General features: G+C 39.8%; 1 protein-coding gene across 2 annotated transcripts in view; it reads left to right on the top strand.

Moving 5' to 3' along the window:
* The window catches only part of FANCB (FA complementation group B), a 56,266-nt gene that overhangs the window by 827 nt on the left and 38,846 nt on the right, over window positions 1-16,593 (top strand). For both annotated transcript variants that reach the window (XR_009734769.1, XM_061408122.1), the window contains exons 2-3: window positions 10,671-11,732; window positions 16,005-16,157. Coding sequence is in view for 1 of the 2 variants with exons in the window: in XM_061408122.1 (XP_061264106.1) it covers window positions 10,803-11,732; window positions 16,005-16,157 (1,083 nt within the window). In the remaining variant the exon portion in view is untranslated. The remainder of the gene's footprint in view (window positions 1-10,670; window positions 11,733-16,004; window positions 16,158-16,593) is intronic.

Raw genomic sequence — 16,593 nt, forward strand, 5'->3', positions numbered from 1 at the left:
TCCCCTTCTCCTCTCGCCTTCAATCTTTGCTAGCATCAGGGTCTTTTCCAGTGAGTCAGTTCTTTGCATCAGGAGGCCAAAGTATTGGAGTTTCAGCTTCAGCATCTGTCCTTCCAATGAATATTCAGGACTGATTTCCTTTAGGATTGACAGGTTGGATCTCCTTGTAGTCCAAGGGACTCTCAAGTCTTCTCCAACACCACAGTGCAAAAGCATCAATTCTTTGGCGCTCAACTTTCTTTATAGTCCAATTCTCACATCCATATATGACTACTGGAAAAACCATAGCTTTGACTGGACCTTTGTTGGCAAAGTAATGTCTCTGCTTTTTAATATGCTCTCTAGGTTGGTCATAGCTTTTCTTCCAAGGAGCAATTGTCTTTTAATTTCATGGCTGCAGCCACCATCTGCAGTGATTTTGGAGCCCAAGAAAATAAAGTGTCTTGATGTTTCCATTGTTTCCCCATCTGTTTGCCATGAAGTGATGGGACCAGATGCTTACTCCTTCGAAGAAAAGTTATGACCAACCTAGATAGCATATTCAAAAGCAGAGACATTACCTTGCCAACAAAGGTTTGTCTAGTCAAGGCTGTGGTTTTTCCTGTGGTCATGTATGGATGTGAGAGTTGGACTGTGAAGAAGGCTGAGCACTGGAGAATTGATGCTTTTGAACTGTGGTGTTGGAGAAGACTCTTGAGAGTCCCTTGGACTGCAAGGAGATCCAACCAGTCCATTCTGAAGGAGATCAGCCCTGGGATTTCTTTGGAAGGAATGATGCTAAAGCTGAAACTCCAGTACTTTGGCCACCTCATGCGAAGAGTTGACTCATTGGAAAAGACTGGGAGGGATTGGGGGCAGGAGGAGAAGGGGACGACAGAGGATGAGATGGCTGGATGGCATCACTGACTAGATGGACATGAGTCTGAGTGAACTCCAGGAGTTGGTGATGGACAGGGAGGCCTGGCGTGCTACGATTCATGAGGTCACAAAGAGTTGGACACGACTGAGCAACTGATCTGATCTGATGGGACCGGATGCCATGATCAGTTTTCTGAATGTTGTTTTAAGCCAACTTTTTCACTCTCCCCTTTCACTTTCATCAAGAGGCTCTTTAGTTCTTCTTCACTTTCTGCCATAAGGGTGGTGTCATCTGTGTATCTGAGGTTATTGATATTTCTCCCGGCAATCTTGATTCCAGCTTGTGCTTCATCCAGCCTGGTATTGTGCGTGATGATGTCTAAATTAAGATAGTTCTCACTTGGGGCAGTTTTGCCCCCGGGGGGACTTTTTGACCATGTGTGGAGACATTTTTGCTTGTTGCAACAGAAAACTGCAAAGAAATTATAAGAAGAAAAGAACAGTCCCCATACTCCCACCAGCCATAGTCAAACAGGATGGACACTTGAGCATGATTTCCCCCAAACTTTCTTATCTTTATTATGGGGGAAAATGAACATTGTGTTCATTTTATTTGTAATATTGTATTTGAATATATCCTTGAAACAGTATCTCAAGCATGGCTAAAGTGTCTGTCTGGCTCCACTCCCCTACTCTGATATCCTTCTTCTCCAGAATAGACAGTCACCAGGATTTGTCATGAATCCTGACACCTTTGCTTTTTAATTTTGGACCAGGCTGCCTATGTTGGAGGGAGAAGGCAATGGCAACCGATTCTAGTACTCTTGCCTGGAAAATCCCATGGACGGAGGAGTCTGGTAGGCTGCAGTCCATGGGGTTGCTGAGTCAGACACGACTGAGCGACTTCACTTTCACTTTTCACTTTCATGCACTGGAGAAGGAAATGGCAACCCACTCCAGTGTTCTTGCCTGCAGAATCCCAGGGACAGGGGAGCCTGGTGGGCTGCCGTCTATGGGGTTGCACAGAGTCGGACACGACTGATGCGACTTAGCAACAGCAGCAGCCTATGTTTGAATCCTGTCTCTGTCATTTCCAATCTGCAGGCCTTTGTGAAGATCCTTAAATTCCATGTCTCAGTTTCCCCATCTGAGGATAATAGTACCTATAGCATAAGGATGTTCTGAGGAATAAGTACATTAGTCCAAAGTGCTTAGAACAGTGCCTGGCACAGAAAATGCAGTCAGGGAATGTAGCCATTGGAGGTAAACAAAGCATATTATGCTATTTTATCTGTTTTGATTTTTATGCATAATATACTACAGTATACATATTTCTGCAACTTAATATTTTTTCATTTGATTTTTGAAATCAAGCCACAGTGTTGCTGTTCAGTCTAAGTCCTGTCTGACTCTTTGCAGCCCCTTGGACTGCAGCACACCAGGCTTCCCTGTCCTGAGTTTGCTGTCTCCCTGAATTTGCTCAAATTTATGTCCATTGAGTAGATGGTGCTATCTAACCATTTCATCCTCTGCCTCCCCCTTCTCCTTTTGCCTTCAGTCTTTCCCAGATTAGGATCTTTTCCAATGAGTCATCTGCATCAGGTGGCCAAAGTATTGTGGCTTTAGCGTCAGTCTTTACAATGAATGTTCAGGGTTGATTTCCTTTAGGATGGACTGGTTGGATCTCCTTGCTGTCCAAGGGTCTGCTCCAACACCACAATTCGAAAGCATCAGTTCTTTGGCGCTCAGCCTTCTTTATGGTCCAACTCTCATATCCATGCACGACTACTGAAAAAACCATAGCTTTGACTAGATGGACCTTTATCAGCAAAGTAATGTCCCTGCTTTTTAATATGCTGTCTAGGTTTGTCATAGATTTTCTTCCAAAGAGCAAGCGTCTTTTAATTTCATGGCAGCAGTCACCATCCACAGTGATTTTGGAGCTCAAGAAAATAAAATCTGTCACTGCTTTCATTTTTTTTTTCCCCATCTATTTGCCATGAAGTGATGGGACCAGATGCCATGATCTTAGTTTTCTGAATAGTCTGAGTTTTAAGCCAGCTTTTTTGCTCTCCTCTTTCACCTTCATCAAGAGGCTCAATGATACACATCTAATTCATTCCTCTTAGCTATAATATGATATTCCATCCATATCTATTCATTCCCCTATTGGTGGTCATTGAAGTTTTTGCTTTTTTTAAAAAAAATAGCACAGTGAACATTCCAGAAAAAAGTCTTCATTATTATGTAGGATTATTTCTCTGGGTTAATATCTAGAAATGAAATTTCTAAGTGTATGCATTTCTGTTCACTGCCAGGTTGTCTTCCAAAGTCTCCCTTTAATTAAGTACTTGTAACTATTTCCTAATTTATGACTTCACCTCCAGTGTCACTTCACTCCCCCATCTTCAACACTGTCACCAGGATCTTTATTACTCAAAAGTACAATCCTGTGGTTTCTATTTTTGAAATCTTTCAGTGGTTTAACATTCCTTGGAGAAAGTTAGAAGTCCTTAGTATGGCATCAAGAACCTTTAATCTTTCCTCATTCTCTCAGTGGATCACATTCATTCAAATTTCAGATACACTAAGTGTTGCTGGGAAAGGCAAAGGGGAGATTTGACTCTGGGCAGGCCTCAACAAATGACTTCTAGTTATATAGGTAGAAGAAGTTTTAACAGTGAACCTATTCTGTAGCGAAGTTAATTTACTAGGTAAACAATGTCCTGTATGTTGGAAAAATGATTATCTCTGTGTATTATGCTCATAAGATTATGTTTACTATTATGAGGTGAAGTTTACAGTTGAGTGTCGTAATTCTACCTTTTTCCCAAAGGTAGAATTCCAAAGACACTTCCCACTGGTTGCAGTCTATCGATTGGTTTCTTAGAGAATTTTATAGCTTTCATATGTAGATAATATAGTGCTCTTTTAGGATCTTCCTGTACCAGACCTGGTTCTGAAATTTATAATGCCAAATGTATTTATTAGCATTTAACAGAAACATTGTTTATTTGTTGGCAGACTGGGAGAGAAGGATGGATAAGGGTGATAATTTGTTGCCTATATTTAGGTTAGCATGTATCATTTTTCTAATATACTCACACATCTGTTTTCATTTTATGTGTAAAATATACAGTCAACTTTGATGTGTGGTGATACAGAACAGGAAAAGCTCAAATTAACTGCCTAGTATTTTATAAATAATCTGCATCCAAATCTTCCTTCCTGCTGCTTTCTTTCCCCCAGCCTCCTCCAGAGCTGCGACTGGAGGTAAAACTTAACTGGTTTGAGTTACCTGTTTTTTTCTGCAGCCACTGTTGTAAGAGTACTAAGTAAAAAGTCAAATGACTAATAGGCTAGAATACTAAGCCTGGTGTCCTGATTTGATTAATCAAGACTTGTTTATATTGGTTTAAGAACCTCTACATTGAACCTTAGTTTTACTTGTTTCCAGATTATTTCTATCTTAAAAATGAATATTACCACTTATTCCATAGCTTTAAAGTTTTGTCTTGTGAACATATGCTCAGAACTTTTACCTTTAATGTAGATGTTGCATTAGTATAAAATAAAACATATTCACAGATATGTGAATTCAGTAAGCATAGAGATTATTATAGAAAGTTTGAAGGAAAAAAGTTATCTTTATAAATTAATAGTTTAGCTTCTGATTTTTAGCTCTGAAGATGATCCATGTAAAATAACTTATCTTGAAAATGTGCATGTTTTTGCAGTAGTACTTAAAAATAAAAAATAGCCTTTCATATAACAGCTGTGTTTTTAAATCTATTTGAATCTAAGTCCATGAGAATAAGTTTGCTTTTTGCCTAGAGCTCATGCTCAAAGCTTGTAGCAGTGGTTTGCAACTTTTTATCTCTATTATCACTCAGCGTCTATCTTTCCAGGTCATAGTTCAGGGATACAAATCATAGACTTGGGGGCTGGTGGGGGGGGGGGGGGGGGAGTACAGCAGTAGGTGCATGCAAAACTTTTGAATTAGGGGCCAGTTACCAGATAAGTTTATGTTTTAGAACAATAACTGAGGTAGCATAAATGAATGGACATATTGGAGGAGAGAGAGACTAGAGTAAGGAAGGCTGATAAAGGGCGTTCACTGCAGCCTAAATGAGGGATGAAAGCCTGAACCATCACAGACACAACTGGGACAGAAAATTGTAAGAAAGAAGTTTCTAAGTTAAGGAACTTAGTGATAGCATTAAAAGATACAATGTAAGGTGCCTGATTTTCCTAACTCTTCACATTTTGAAGGGGCAACAGTACATACTCTAAAGTTTATTGAAGGGGATGATTCTACTGACCTTTTAGCACTGAGATCCTGCTTACTCCTGCCACACTTGTGGGTAAACCAGAGCATTGTGTTGATGACCCATTAGTTGTGACATTTAATATTAAAATTAACAAAATCCTTTTCTGGATGTAAGTTATTTTTGTTTATTTTCAGTATTAGGAAGTCAAGACCTTTTGAAGTGAGTAGGTAGTAAAAGACGATGAGTTCTTAGATCTTTACCTCCGAATATATAATGTTAAAAAAAATATCATTTAGTGCCACAAAAGCAAATTCTGTTAGAAGTCTCCTAAGAGGTCTGAGATGTCTGTGGGAAATTTGAAATCAAGAAGTTATTAGTCATACATTTTCATGTAATGTAACTAATTTCATGTAAAACAGTTTCACAAGTAAAAGCTGCGCCTTTGGTTTCACTACCTATCTGCTTTACTGATAAAGCTGAAGCTGCTCTGAGATACCTGTTTTCCCAGATCTTTGCATGAGTTGCCTAACAAGCCAGGAAGTCATTTGGCTTTTGCTAGTTTGTATTATCCAGTATCTCCAGTTGCTTCAGTAATTCTTCTAGAAATTCTCAAAAACGATATCATAAATTTGATTTGAAAAGAAATGTGTAACAGATTACTCCCAAATTTAGCAATGTAAAACAACAAACATTCATTATCTTAAAATATCTGAGGACCAGGTTTTTGGGAACAGTTTAGGGGTGGTTCTGGCTCAGAAAGGCTTGACTGGAGCTGGGAGATGTGATCCCAGGAAGGCTCACTCACATGGCTCTTGGCAAAAGGCCCCTGTCCCTTGCTGGCTGTTGGCAGGAAGCCACAGTTCTTTGCTGTGTGTGCATCTCCACAGGGCTGCCCAAGTGTCTTAATGATATGGCAGGTGATTTTCCCTAGTGCAAATGATCCAAGGAAGAGGTCACTGAGGAAGCCACCATGCTCTGTGACCCACTCTTCTTCTGTATTCTGTGCCTGGAAATGAGTCATGATGACCAGGCCTCATTCAAGGAGAGGAGATTTAAGTGCCACTTCTTAATGACAGGAGTTTCAAAGAAATTTGTGAGGGTCTTTAAAACCACAAGTGATGTATTTTCAGAAGTTCGACAATAAGGTGCAGCGTCTCCAATTTGAATGATCTAATATGCTTTTAAGTAGAGTTGCCTGTAAATCAAGTCATTTTAATAAAATGCAGGCAACATTAAGTTAAATTAATAGATTATGCTTCAGTGATACTTTTTTTCTAATTGGATTGTTGGTAGATTTTTATAATAAAAGAACAAAACCTAAGCCTTTGGAGTTTGCTTCTCATTCAAAAGAGGAAAACTATATTACTTACTTGTACATGACCTCGTTTTCATTTATTTCTAAAGTACTTGATTTTCTTGGTGTAAATAATCCACAAATAAGAGAAAAGAGAGTATGAGTTAGAGTTATTTAAAGTGACAAGAGACCTTTCAGCATTCACAAACTATTAAGTATACAGTTGCTCTGATGTTTCTAAGATTAGGTACTGTATGAACCAGAGCTAGCCATGATGATGAGAATGATAGTAGCTAACCTTTTCTAGCACTTTCTATGGGCCAGGTTCTATTTCAAGTGAGTTCTATTCGTTAATTCTAATACCTTGTAGGTTTGGTGCTGTTATTGCACCCTCTTACATAGATGTGGATGTGAGGTGGCATAAAGAGACTAAATAACTTGCTCTAAATCATACATCTAAGGAAAAGCAGGCCCACCATTCAGAGGGTGCTCTGATGGTTCTTAGCATATGCTAAGCATTTGGTAACTGTTACAGGAGTGACTCCTGGGGCCAAACTATGGTGGAGGTAATGAAGATAATGGCCACCTCCTTCCAAAAGTCCCATGCATGCACTGCTACACTCAGTGCCCCCGACCCTGCAACAGGCCACCGCTGACCCATGCCTCTGCTGGAGACTCCTGGACACTCACGGGCAAGTCTGGGTCAGTCTCTTGTGGGGTCTCTGCTCCTTTGTCCTGGGTCCTGGTGCACACAAGGTTCTGTTTGTGCCCTCCAAGAGTCTGTTCCCCAGTCCTTTGTAAGTTCTGGCAGCTCTATGGTGGGGTTAATGGCAACCTCCTCCAAGTGGGCTTATGCCATACCCAGGGCTCCTGCACCCAGAGCCCCTGCCCATGTGGTAGTCCACTGCTGACCCGTACCCCTGCAGGAGACACTCAAACACAGTTCTGGCTCAGTCTCTGTGGGGTCTCTGGGTCCTGGTGCACACAAAGTTTGTTTGAGCCCTCTGAGTGTTTCTGGTGGGTATGGGGTTTAATTCTAAACACGATTTTGCCACCCCTACCATCTTGCTGGGGCTTCTTCCTTTGTTCTTGGGCCTGGGGTATCTCCTCACAGTTGCTCGAGCACCGCACAGCTGCTACTCCATCTGGTCCTATCACTTCATGGCAAATAGATGGCCAAACAGTGGAAATAGCAGCAGACTTTATTTTTGGGGGCTCCAAAATCACTGCAGATGGTGACTGCAGCCATGAAATTAAAAGACGGTTGCTCCTTGGAAGAAAAGCTATGACCAACCTAGACAGCATATTAAATAGCAGAGACATTACTTTGCCAACAAAGGTCCATCTAGTCAAAGCTATGGTTTTTCTGGTAGTCATGTATAGATGTGAGAGTTGGACTAGAAAGAAAGCTGAGTGCTGAAGAATTGATGCTTTTGAACTGTGGTGTTGGAGAAGACTCTTGAGAGTCCCTTGGACTGCAAGGAGATCCAACCAGTCCATCCTAAAGGAAATCAGTCCTGGGTGTTCATTGGAAGGACTGATGCTGAAGCTGAAACTCCATTACTTCGGCCACCTGATGGGAAGAGCTGACTCATTGGAAAAGACCTTGATCCTGGGAAAGATTGAGGGCAGGAGGAGAAGGGGACGACAGAGGATGAGATGGTTGGATGGCATCACTGACTCAGTGGACCTGAGTTTGGGTGGACTCCGGGAGTTGGTAATGGACAGGGAGGCCTGGCATGCTGCGGTCCATGGGGTCGCAAAGAGTTGGACACGACTGAGCGACTGAACTGAACTGACTGGAGTGATTCAGCATACATAGCCAGTGAATGAAGAGACTTCACCATCTTTTTCTTACATGTTTTCTCACATGGGTTCAATGGAGGGGGTGTTCTTTGTTCTTTATTCTGCCTTACTTATTGTCTCAAGTTGCCTTTCTTATACCCAGTCTTCAGAGCAAGGGAATACGTGCCAGGACAATGTAGTGGTTAGAAATATAGGGTCAGGAGCCAGGGGGCCCCTCTTCTAAATCTAGTGCCATTGCTGATTAGCTTTGTAACCTTGGGAAATTTTCTGACCTTCATTAAAATACAGTTTTCTCATTTAAGAAGCAGGGCACCTAAAGCCAGTGCTCTGGGACAACCCAGAGGGATAGGGTGGGGAGGGAAGTGCGAGGGGGGTTCAGGATGGGGGGGACACATGTATACCTGTGGCCAATTCATGTTGATGTAAGGCAGGAACCATCACAATATTGTAAAGTAATTATCCTCCAATTAAAATAAATTAAAAAATTAAAAGATGGGATATTAAGAATACTTACTTTAAAAGAATGTGAGTATTAAATAATGCATGTATTGTACCTGGCATATAATAAGCATGAACAATTTATGGCTATTTTTTAATTCTTGTGTTCATTACAATATCTAATCCTCTGTTTTTTTCTACTTTGAATAAGAGTAGTGACTTCCTTGGGATGTAAAACTGCATTGCTTTTGCAAAATAAGATTTAAATTTTATTTCTATTACTCCTATGAAGATTTTTTTTTAAGTCATGTTACAGCATTTCCTGGTTTCCACCACTCCCCCCGCCCCCGTCCCCCACCTCACCGGGCTTTCATTTTGGCTATCAAGTCTGTAGAAACTCCTTTCTCAGGGAGGCAGAAACCCAAGGGCCTGGGCTATGGAAGCAATCTAATATGAATCCTTGACTGACTGAGATGTCATTGTAGAGGGGCTAAGACGTAGAGGGAGAAACCAGGTTAGGACTATATGTTTGAGAGACAGAGGTAGAACCCTTAAGAAATTCTCTGAGCCGGAAAGTTTGTGGTTCTTTATAATGGAGCACATGTACCTTTTAAGAGATGCTGTTAACATTCATTTATCTTCTGTGATGTGCTTGTTTGCCTTCTTTGCAAACTGTGTTTTTTAAGGGCTCTACAGAAATGATATTTGGGATACAGACTTTAGTCAGACACGACTGAGCGACTTCACTTTCACTTTTCACTTTCAAGCATTGGAGAAGGAAATGGCAACCCACTCCAGTATTCTTGCCCGGAGAATCCCAGGGATGGGGAGCCTGTTGGGCTGCCGTCTATGGGGTCGCACAGAGTCGGACACGACTGAAGCGACTTAGCAGCAGTAGTAGCAGATGCAAGAATGAATATGAATTGCAGGACACATTGGGCTTCCCCCGTGGCTCAGCCGGTAAAGAATCCCCCTGTAATGCAAGAGACACGGGTTTGATCTCTGGGCGGGGCAGGTCCCTTGAAGGAGTGCATGGCAACCCACTCCGGTATTCCTGCTTGGAGAATCCCATGGACAGAGGAGCCTGGTGGGCTACAGTCCCTAGGGTTGCAAAGAGTCAGACAGGACTGAAGCAACTGAGCGCATAGTCGATTAACAATACGGTTTCAGCTGAACAACTGAGGGACTCAGCTCCGCATACGCATGTATCCGCTTCGTTCTTTCTGGGGCTATTAGTTGTTCTCCACTCTTCTCGAGTAGCATATTGGACACCTTCCAACTTGGGAGACTCATCTTTCAGTGTCAAATCTTTTTGCCTTTTATACAGTTCATGGTGTTCCTCATGGTAAGTATACTAGGGTGGTTTGCTATTCCCTCCTCCAGTGGATCATGTTTTGCCAGAACTCTCAAAACTCTCTGGTCTGACCTGTTGGTCTTGGGTGGCCCTGCACGACATGGCTCATAGCTTCATTGAATTATGTAAGCCCCGTTGCCACAACAAGGCAGTGATCCATGAAGGGGATACATGTATCCATTCTCCCCTAAGCCCCGCTCCCATCCAGGCTGCCACATAACACTCAGCGGAGTTCCCTGTGCTATACAGTCGTTTCTTGCTGGTTATCCATTTTAAATATAGCAGTGTCTACATATCTATCCCCAACCCCCCAACTATCCCTTCTACCCATCCTTTCCCTGCCCCGCAACCATAAGTTCATTCTCTAAGTCTGTGAGTTTGATTCTGTTTCATAAATAAGTTCGTTTGTATAATTTCTTTTTTGATTCCGTATATAAGGGATGTCATATGGTATTTCTCCTTTTCCGTCTGGCTTCACTCAGTGTGACAGTCTCTAGGTCCATCCATGTTGCTGCGAATCGTGTTATTGAGATACAGTTTTTGATAAATGTGGCATTGTTAAGATAGCATAAAAAGCTAAAAAATGTTAATAATGTTTACAGTTACCTGTGTAATAGTTCTCTAACAAAAACATGTGTTTTCTTTTCAGCTCTGCCTACTCAGTGGCAGTTTCCCTCATTTCATTTTTAGGTTTAAAAGCATCAACTGGAATTGACTTGCTTTCAAAAACTGGACCAACACAAATTGGACTTGATACTGTAGATTCACTAGCAAACAAGCAATGTCATCTACTGAACAAGAAAGGTTCTGCTGTTATAATGGAGAAGTCCTTATTTTTCATTTGTCTGAAGGAAATTTTGTAGATGAAGGGCCTAAAAAAACACCTGTGTTACATGTCAGAAGAATGGTATTTGGCAGAGGACCAGAGGGATTTGTTCAGAAATCCACTGGATTCTTTAGCATAAAAGAAGAATACTCTCATTTAAAAATTATGTGTTGCGACTGTGTTTCAGATTTCAGAACTGGAATCAATCTGCCTTATGTTATGATACAGTGCATTAAAGAAGAGAACATTTTCAAATATTTTCTACTGTTTCTTCATGGTACCAATAAATTTGAAAAGTGTTTGAGTTTTAGACTAGGCTATGAGATGAAGGACAGTATAAGGGTCCTTAATGGCCCTTTAGTTTTATGGAGACATGGTCAGACATTCTTTTATATCTCTTCTCAAACTGGCAAAGTTGTCACTGTGCCCATGAACTTTTCCTCTGTTGAGTGGGCAGGGGAGATTGAAAATCTAGGTATGGTTTTGTTAGGACCAAAGAGATGTTATTTATCTGCAGAAGGATGCACTCCAAAGCCTTCAAAATCAGATTATGCAACTTGGAATACCCACTTTTGTGCGTACTCTCTTGAAAGGGCAGAAATAATAAGTGATACATACATTATCCCTCCTGCTTATACCAGCATGATAACGTTTGTGCATGTCTATTCAACTGAGATTGTCAATGACCAGTTAAGAATGTCTCTGATTGCCCTTACTCAAAAAAATCAGCTGATTTCATTCCTAAATGGGACTCCTACAAGTGTGTGCCAGCTTCCATTTGGAGATCCTTGTGCAGTTCAACTTGTGGATTCAGGTGAAGAACTCCTTTTCATCATATCCTTTAAGTCCAGTCATGCTTGTGCTGTTTGGGAAAAGAGCTTTCAGGTATGGTACTTATAATCATTCAGTTGGCATCATCTTAGACCTACTAAGCATCCCTACGCTTCATAGGATTCATCCTAGAGTCTTATTGTCCAAATTGATTTTTAGTCCTGCACTTAAAAGGAAATCATGTATATTACAGCATTCCTTTTTCTTAAAATGATTATCTGAATGTTATTTAATAAGTTTTGCCTTGCCATTTTGAGTCATAAAATCCTTGAGTTTTTGGAAATACATGAATACATAACTACAATTATTATCTATCTATTTGTCTTTTACCATAACTGTTTATAATTTTCATTAATGCAATAATAATTGGATTTGTATTTTTACTTAGAACAAGACCATAAGCCTTTTTGGGAAACTCAAATCAGTTGTTGAACTTTGAAAAAGTTGGTAGTTGTTGTTTTAAACTTGAAATCTAGAGGAGTTCCTTGAAACCCGTCATCGTCCCTTTAGAGACAAATGATGGTTCTCCAGAGAAAAGCAACATGTTAATTTTTCTAGAAATTGTTGCTTAGAGAATTACATTATGTTACATTTTGAAACTCAGTTGTCCTCTGAAAAAGCATTCACATTTTATCTATATGTAGTCATATGTCTTTTAATGTAAGGTTTGAAATTGCTTTAAAATACTCACTGGTATTGAACGTTCAATAACAAGTAAAAAGGTGTAGAAAATGAAAAGGAAATTGGAGGACTGGAATTATGTATCTCCAATATCTCTCTGACCCTGATGTTTTGTTAACATTGCATCCCCCTGGCATAAGGCGTTTATCAGCATATTCAGTTATGTGTGCTGAAGTGTTAATAGTTTGGGATCTTCCAAAGCAGTTTTTAGTACTTTTTACAGCTTTTTAAGTTCTTGTGCTACTTGGGAAAACAAAAAGTAGATACTGCCTAACTTGATGTGCCCTGTCCATTTCATTAGAAGCTCAGTTAAAATGTCTCTCATTGGATTATCACCTTGATATGAAATATTGATAAATGTTTCAGAAAGCTTGAAAGGCTTTTTTTTTTTTTATTTGAATGTGTATACGTGTATTTGTGTGTGTGGAAATAGGTTGAAATTATGTTTTATGAGACTTTTCCTTGTAGATTACCTTGATGCTAGTAGGAATTATGTGACCATGTGCAACCTCTGCAACACACAGAGGACTTAAATTCTCAAAAGGAAAATAATTTGAAAACTGTCCTGTTTTTATTTTGAGAGCAATCTTTAAAATCTCATCACACTTTTATTTCAAGGTTTTGTGGGAAGGTAGCATTTTCTGTTTGAAGAAGTGGTGTGAGGAAAAGCATCTGTTAATAGTAAAGCCTATACTCCTTATTGGGGTCAGAGTAGTGGGAAGAACACTGTTAACCTTGGGTTTCAATCCCAGATGAACACCATACTAGTGTTACCTTAAGGGATGTATTTACATTTTGTGAACTCATTTTCTGTCTGTTTGAATTTGCCATCATCCTGCCTCGGAGAGGGGAGAATTCAATAAAATGACATTGTAAAGTGACTTGGACAGCACCTGGTGCTCAAGACAAGCCCAGAAAGTGGCAGCTACTATCATGTTGGACGAGGGCTAGGGCTGTCATCAGCAATGGTGCTTACCTAAGGTTCCCTCTTCACCTGGCTAAGGAGTAGTCACTTCCTGTCTCATTCATTCAGTGGAATAGTCCTCTCTTACTTGAAATGGATTCCCTGCTCAGACACCATAGAGCTCTGCCACCAACACATTACCCAAGGCAGAAGACTGTATCACTGTTTGTACATGGGCCTGTAACTGGTGGGCTCCCTGCTTTGAAATCATATCCTAGGGTTCTTTTTCTACACTAGACCACCAGCCTTTCCACAGGTTATTTACCTCCATCTCTACTGGCAATCGCTATGCTACCTCTTTAGGGATTCCGTACTTCTAAGCTATTCTCAAGTGCCCAGTACTGAATGCTCGGGAGCTACATCCTGATACCTACAAGTTAAGCGCTTCTAGATTGTCTCTGATACCTTGCCACTCTGGGAGTTTCACAGCTCCTGTCCCTGTCATGGTGTTTATTTATACACCCCTACTTAAAAAGAAAACTTGATGTAGCTTACGGTAAAATACTTGATTACTTTAGCAACAAGAATAAAGTTTAAGAATCTACAGATAAAAGGGAGAATAACCATGTCAGAAAACCTGAGTTAAGGGAAGTAATTGCATTTGAGCAATACACTTCGTTTAGCAGTTAAGAGAAATATAAAGTAAATACAGGAGGTTTTGTAATTGAATGGAACATACTATTAAGGGGAAAAATATTTTTCTCGTTGCCTAGTGAAAGGAATTTCCTGTTTGTGGTATCAAGAGGTTTTAAATAGTAAAATGAATACATTATTGAGTAATAGAATGGTGCCTTTGATGGTTTTGCCCCCAAATGGGAGAAAACATCAGATGCAGTCTTCCTTTGCGTTGGCTATGGATTTCATCCATCCATCCTTTTGCTACTTCATTACAAACAGGAATTAAGGCAACTTACAAAGATAGGTGAACTACAAATAAGCATAAATTAGAATAAATAATGAAAATCAAGGTTACTGTGTTCTGAGATCAATGCTTCATAAAGGCCCTGGTCCTCAATCCAGTAATAGGGCTTGAAAGAGAGAGCTGAGTGTGGAGAAAAACATGATTAGCTTTTCTCCTAGGCTTTTTCTTTTGAGTAGAAGTTACCTCTGCAAGTTGTGACAAGTATCTTTGTAGCAGGCATTTCAAAATTGAGATCATTGTCAAGTATGTGTGAAACAGATAGTGGTGTGTTGTCAGGTAGAAAGAGGCCAGTATGTTTAGAGGCGTGCTGTCTGATATGGTCAGTAGTAACTGGCTGCAGGTGGTGATCCAGCATTTGCAGTGTGGCTGGTCAGATTTAGGATGTGTTGTCCATGTCAAATACACAGCAGATTTCAAAGGCTTAGTAGAAAGTGGGAGTAAAATATTAATAATTTTTCTTGATTCTGTTGAATTGAAGTGATAATATTTTAGCTAGACTAAAATGCCTTTCAAAAGTAAAATCACCTTTTTACTGCTACTAGATAATTTTCTTTTATTGGCTACTGGAAAATTGAAAGTCATGTATGTGCCCTGCCTTTGTGGTTCACCTATATTTCTTTTGATCAGCCCTCTTCTAGAGCTAGAGATTGCAGGTGTGTGTACATGCATGCATGCATAGCTCTGTGGTGGTTGCGTGCTGAGCACATTCTTTTTGCCAGTGTCTCTTGACATGGTTCATTATAATGCATGCTACTCATGGTGGGGTGGTGGGAGAAAGGGAGGCTATGGGCTTACAAATAAGCTTTCTCCTTGCATGAGTGAAAACTCACTGTTTTGAGTGAAACATCACTGCTTTGGAATTAGCCTTATAGGGGAAAGATCGATATTTGATTATGTAGCTTGAAGAGTCTTATGTATTCTTGCTTGAATGCAAGCTCCCCTCTACTTGGAAGATGATGTATCCATTCTTCTGGGGTTCTGCATGGGAGTTTCAGCTTTTCTGCCTGAGGGAGAAGGATCTGATCCTTCTGTTAGTTTTCCAGGGGATCAATCTGGAAGCCTTCAGCTTTATGGATCTTTAAGAAGTTGTCTTCTATTTTAAACTTGGGATTTCACGTTCTGGTATAAATTTAACAAATCATTCCAATAGGCTATGATGATTCTAGGTGCCCCACTATTAGGATCTCTTCCCTTCTGTGCCCCACATAATCACTATGTTCTCTCCTACCAGAATTCAGGATATATTAATTAATTATAATTTCATATGGACTCTTACTCTGCTTTGAGAGCTCTTAAAAGTGTTTGCTAGTACCTTCTAGTTACCTAATGCAACTGAATTCCTTGTGTAATTGGTTTGATCATAAATACATATCCACTAAGGCTCATGGAGTGAGGGTTATCCTTAAATTAACCAGTTAGAGAAAGAATCTTCACTAGAGTTAGTCATGAGAAGTGTTAACATTTATAAATTATAATAAAAATTTTATATAGGAATCAGGAATGTGACAGCACCTGGACAAATGTTGATAAAATATTAAATAGAAGTATCTTGCTATCTACAAATTTATGACTCCTTGTGTCTTCTGATCTCCCAACATCTTTATTTTAGTTTGGTTCTTGGTGTTTGCACTACCATTTTCATGACTTACTTGTAAGGTCGAAGATGACAAAGTAGAACTACGTGCAGCAAAAGGATTTAGCTCACTTTATATGTATTCATGTGTTCCTTCTTTGTTCCTTCTTTTCCACTCTCTTTCAGGTCGCTGCCAAATGGGAGAAAATTCGTTCAGTACTGATAGATGACTTCTTTGGAACTGGAACGGAACAAGTACTGCTACTTTTTAAGGACTCCTGGAATTCAGATTGCCGGAGTTCCTTTGAAATAATGGGCCATGATGCCTTTAACTGTTCGGTAGGTTCTGTTTACTTTTTATACATTACTTTAAGAACATTTTGGAAAATTTGAGTACTTTAAAGCTTTTGACTTACCTTTAAATATTTATTTCATGCTTTTGACCCACCTTTTAAATATTTTGATTTCATACGTAAAACTTTGAGAACTTAAAAATACATACATTGAATCTTTTAAATAGTATATTGACTCTCCTTTCAACAGATGTTATACAATTGTATACCAAGTGTTATACAAACAGTATACCATTACTGTTTTTGGTGTAAATTTGAAATATAGTGTATCTGGTATTTGCTCGTGACAATACTGTAAATTAACTTCATCATTGCTTCTGAAGAGCACGTTTTATGCCAATAAAGCATGGTGATATTAGATTTATTAAGGAATAAAATCAAGTGAAAGTGCTTTATTAAAAGAAGTAACAGTTCACAATGTG

This window comes from Bos javanicus, chromosome X (assembly GCF_032452875.1).
Source record: "Bos javanicus breed banteng chromosome X, ARS-OSU_banteng_1.0, whole genome shotgun sequence".
Taxonomy (NCBI): Eukaryota; Metazoa; Chordata; class Mammalia; order Artiodactyla; family Bovidae; genus Bos; species Bos javanicus.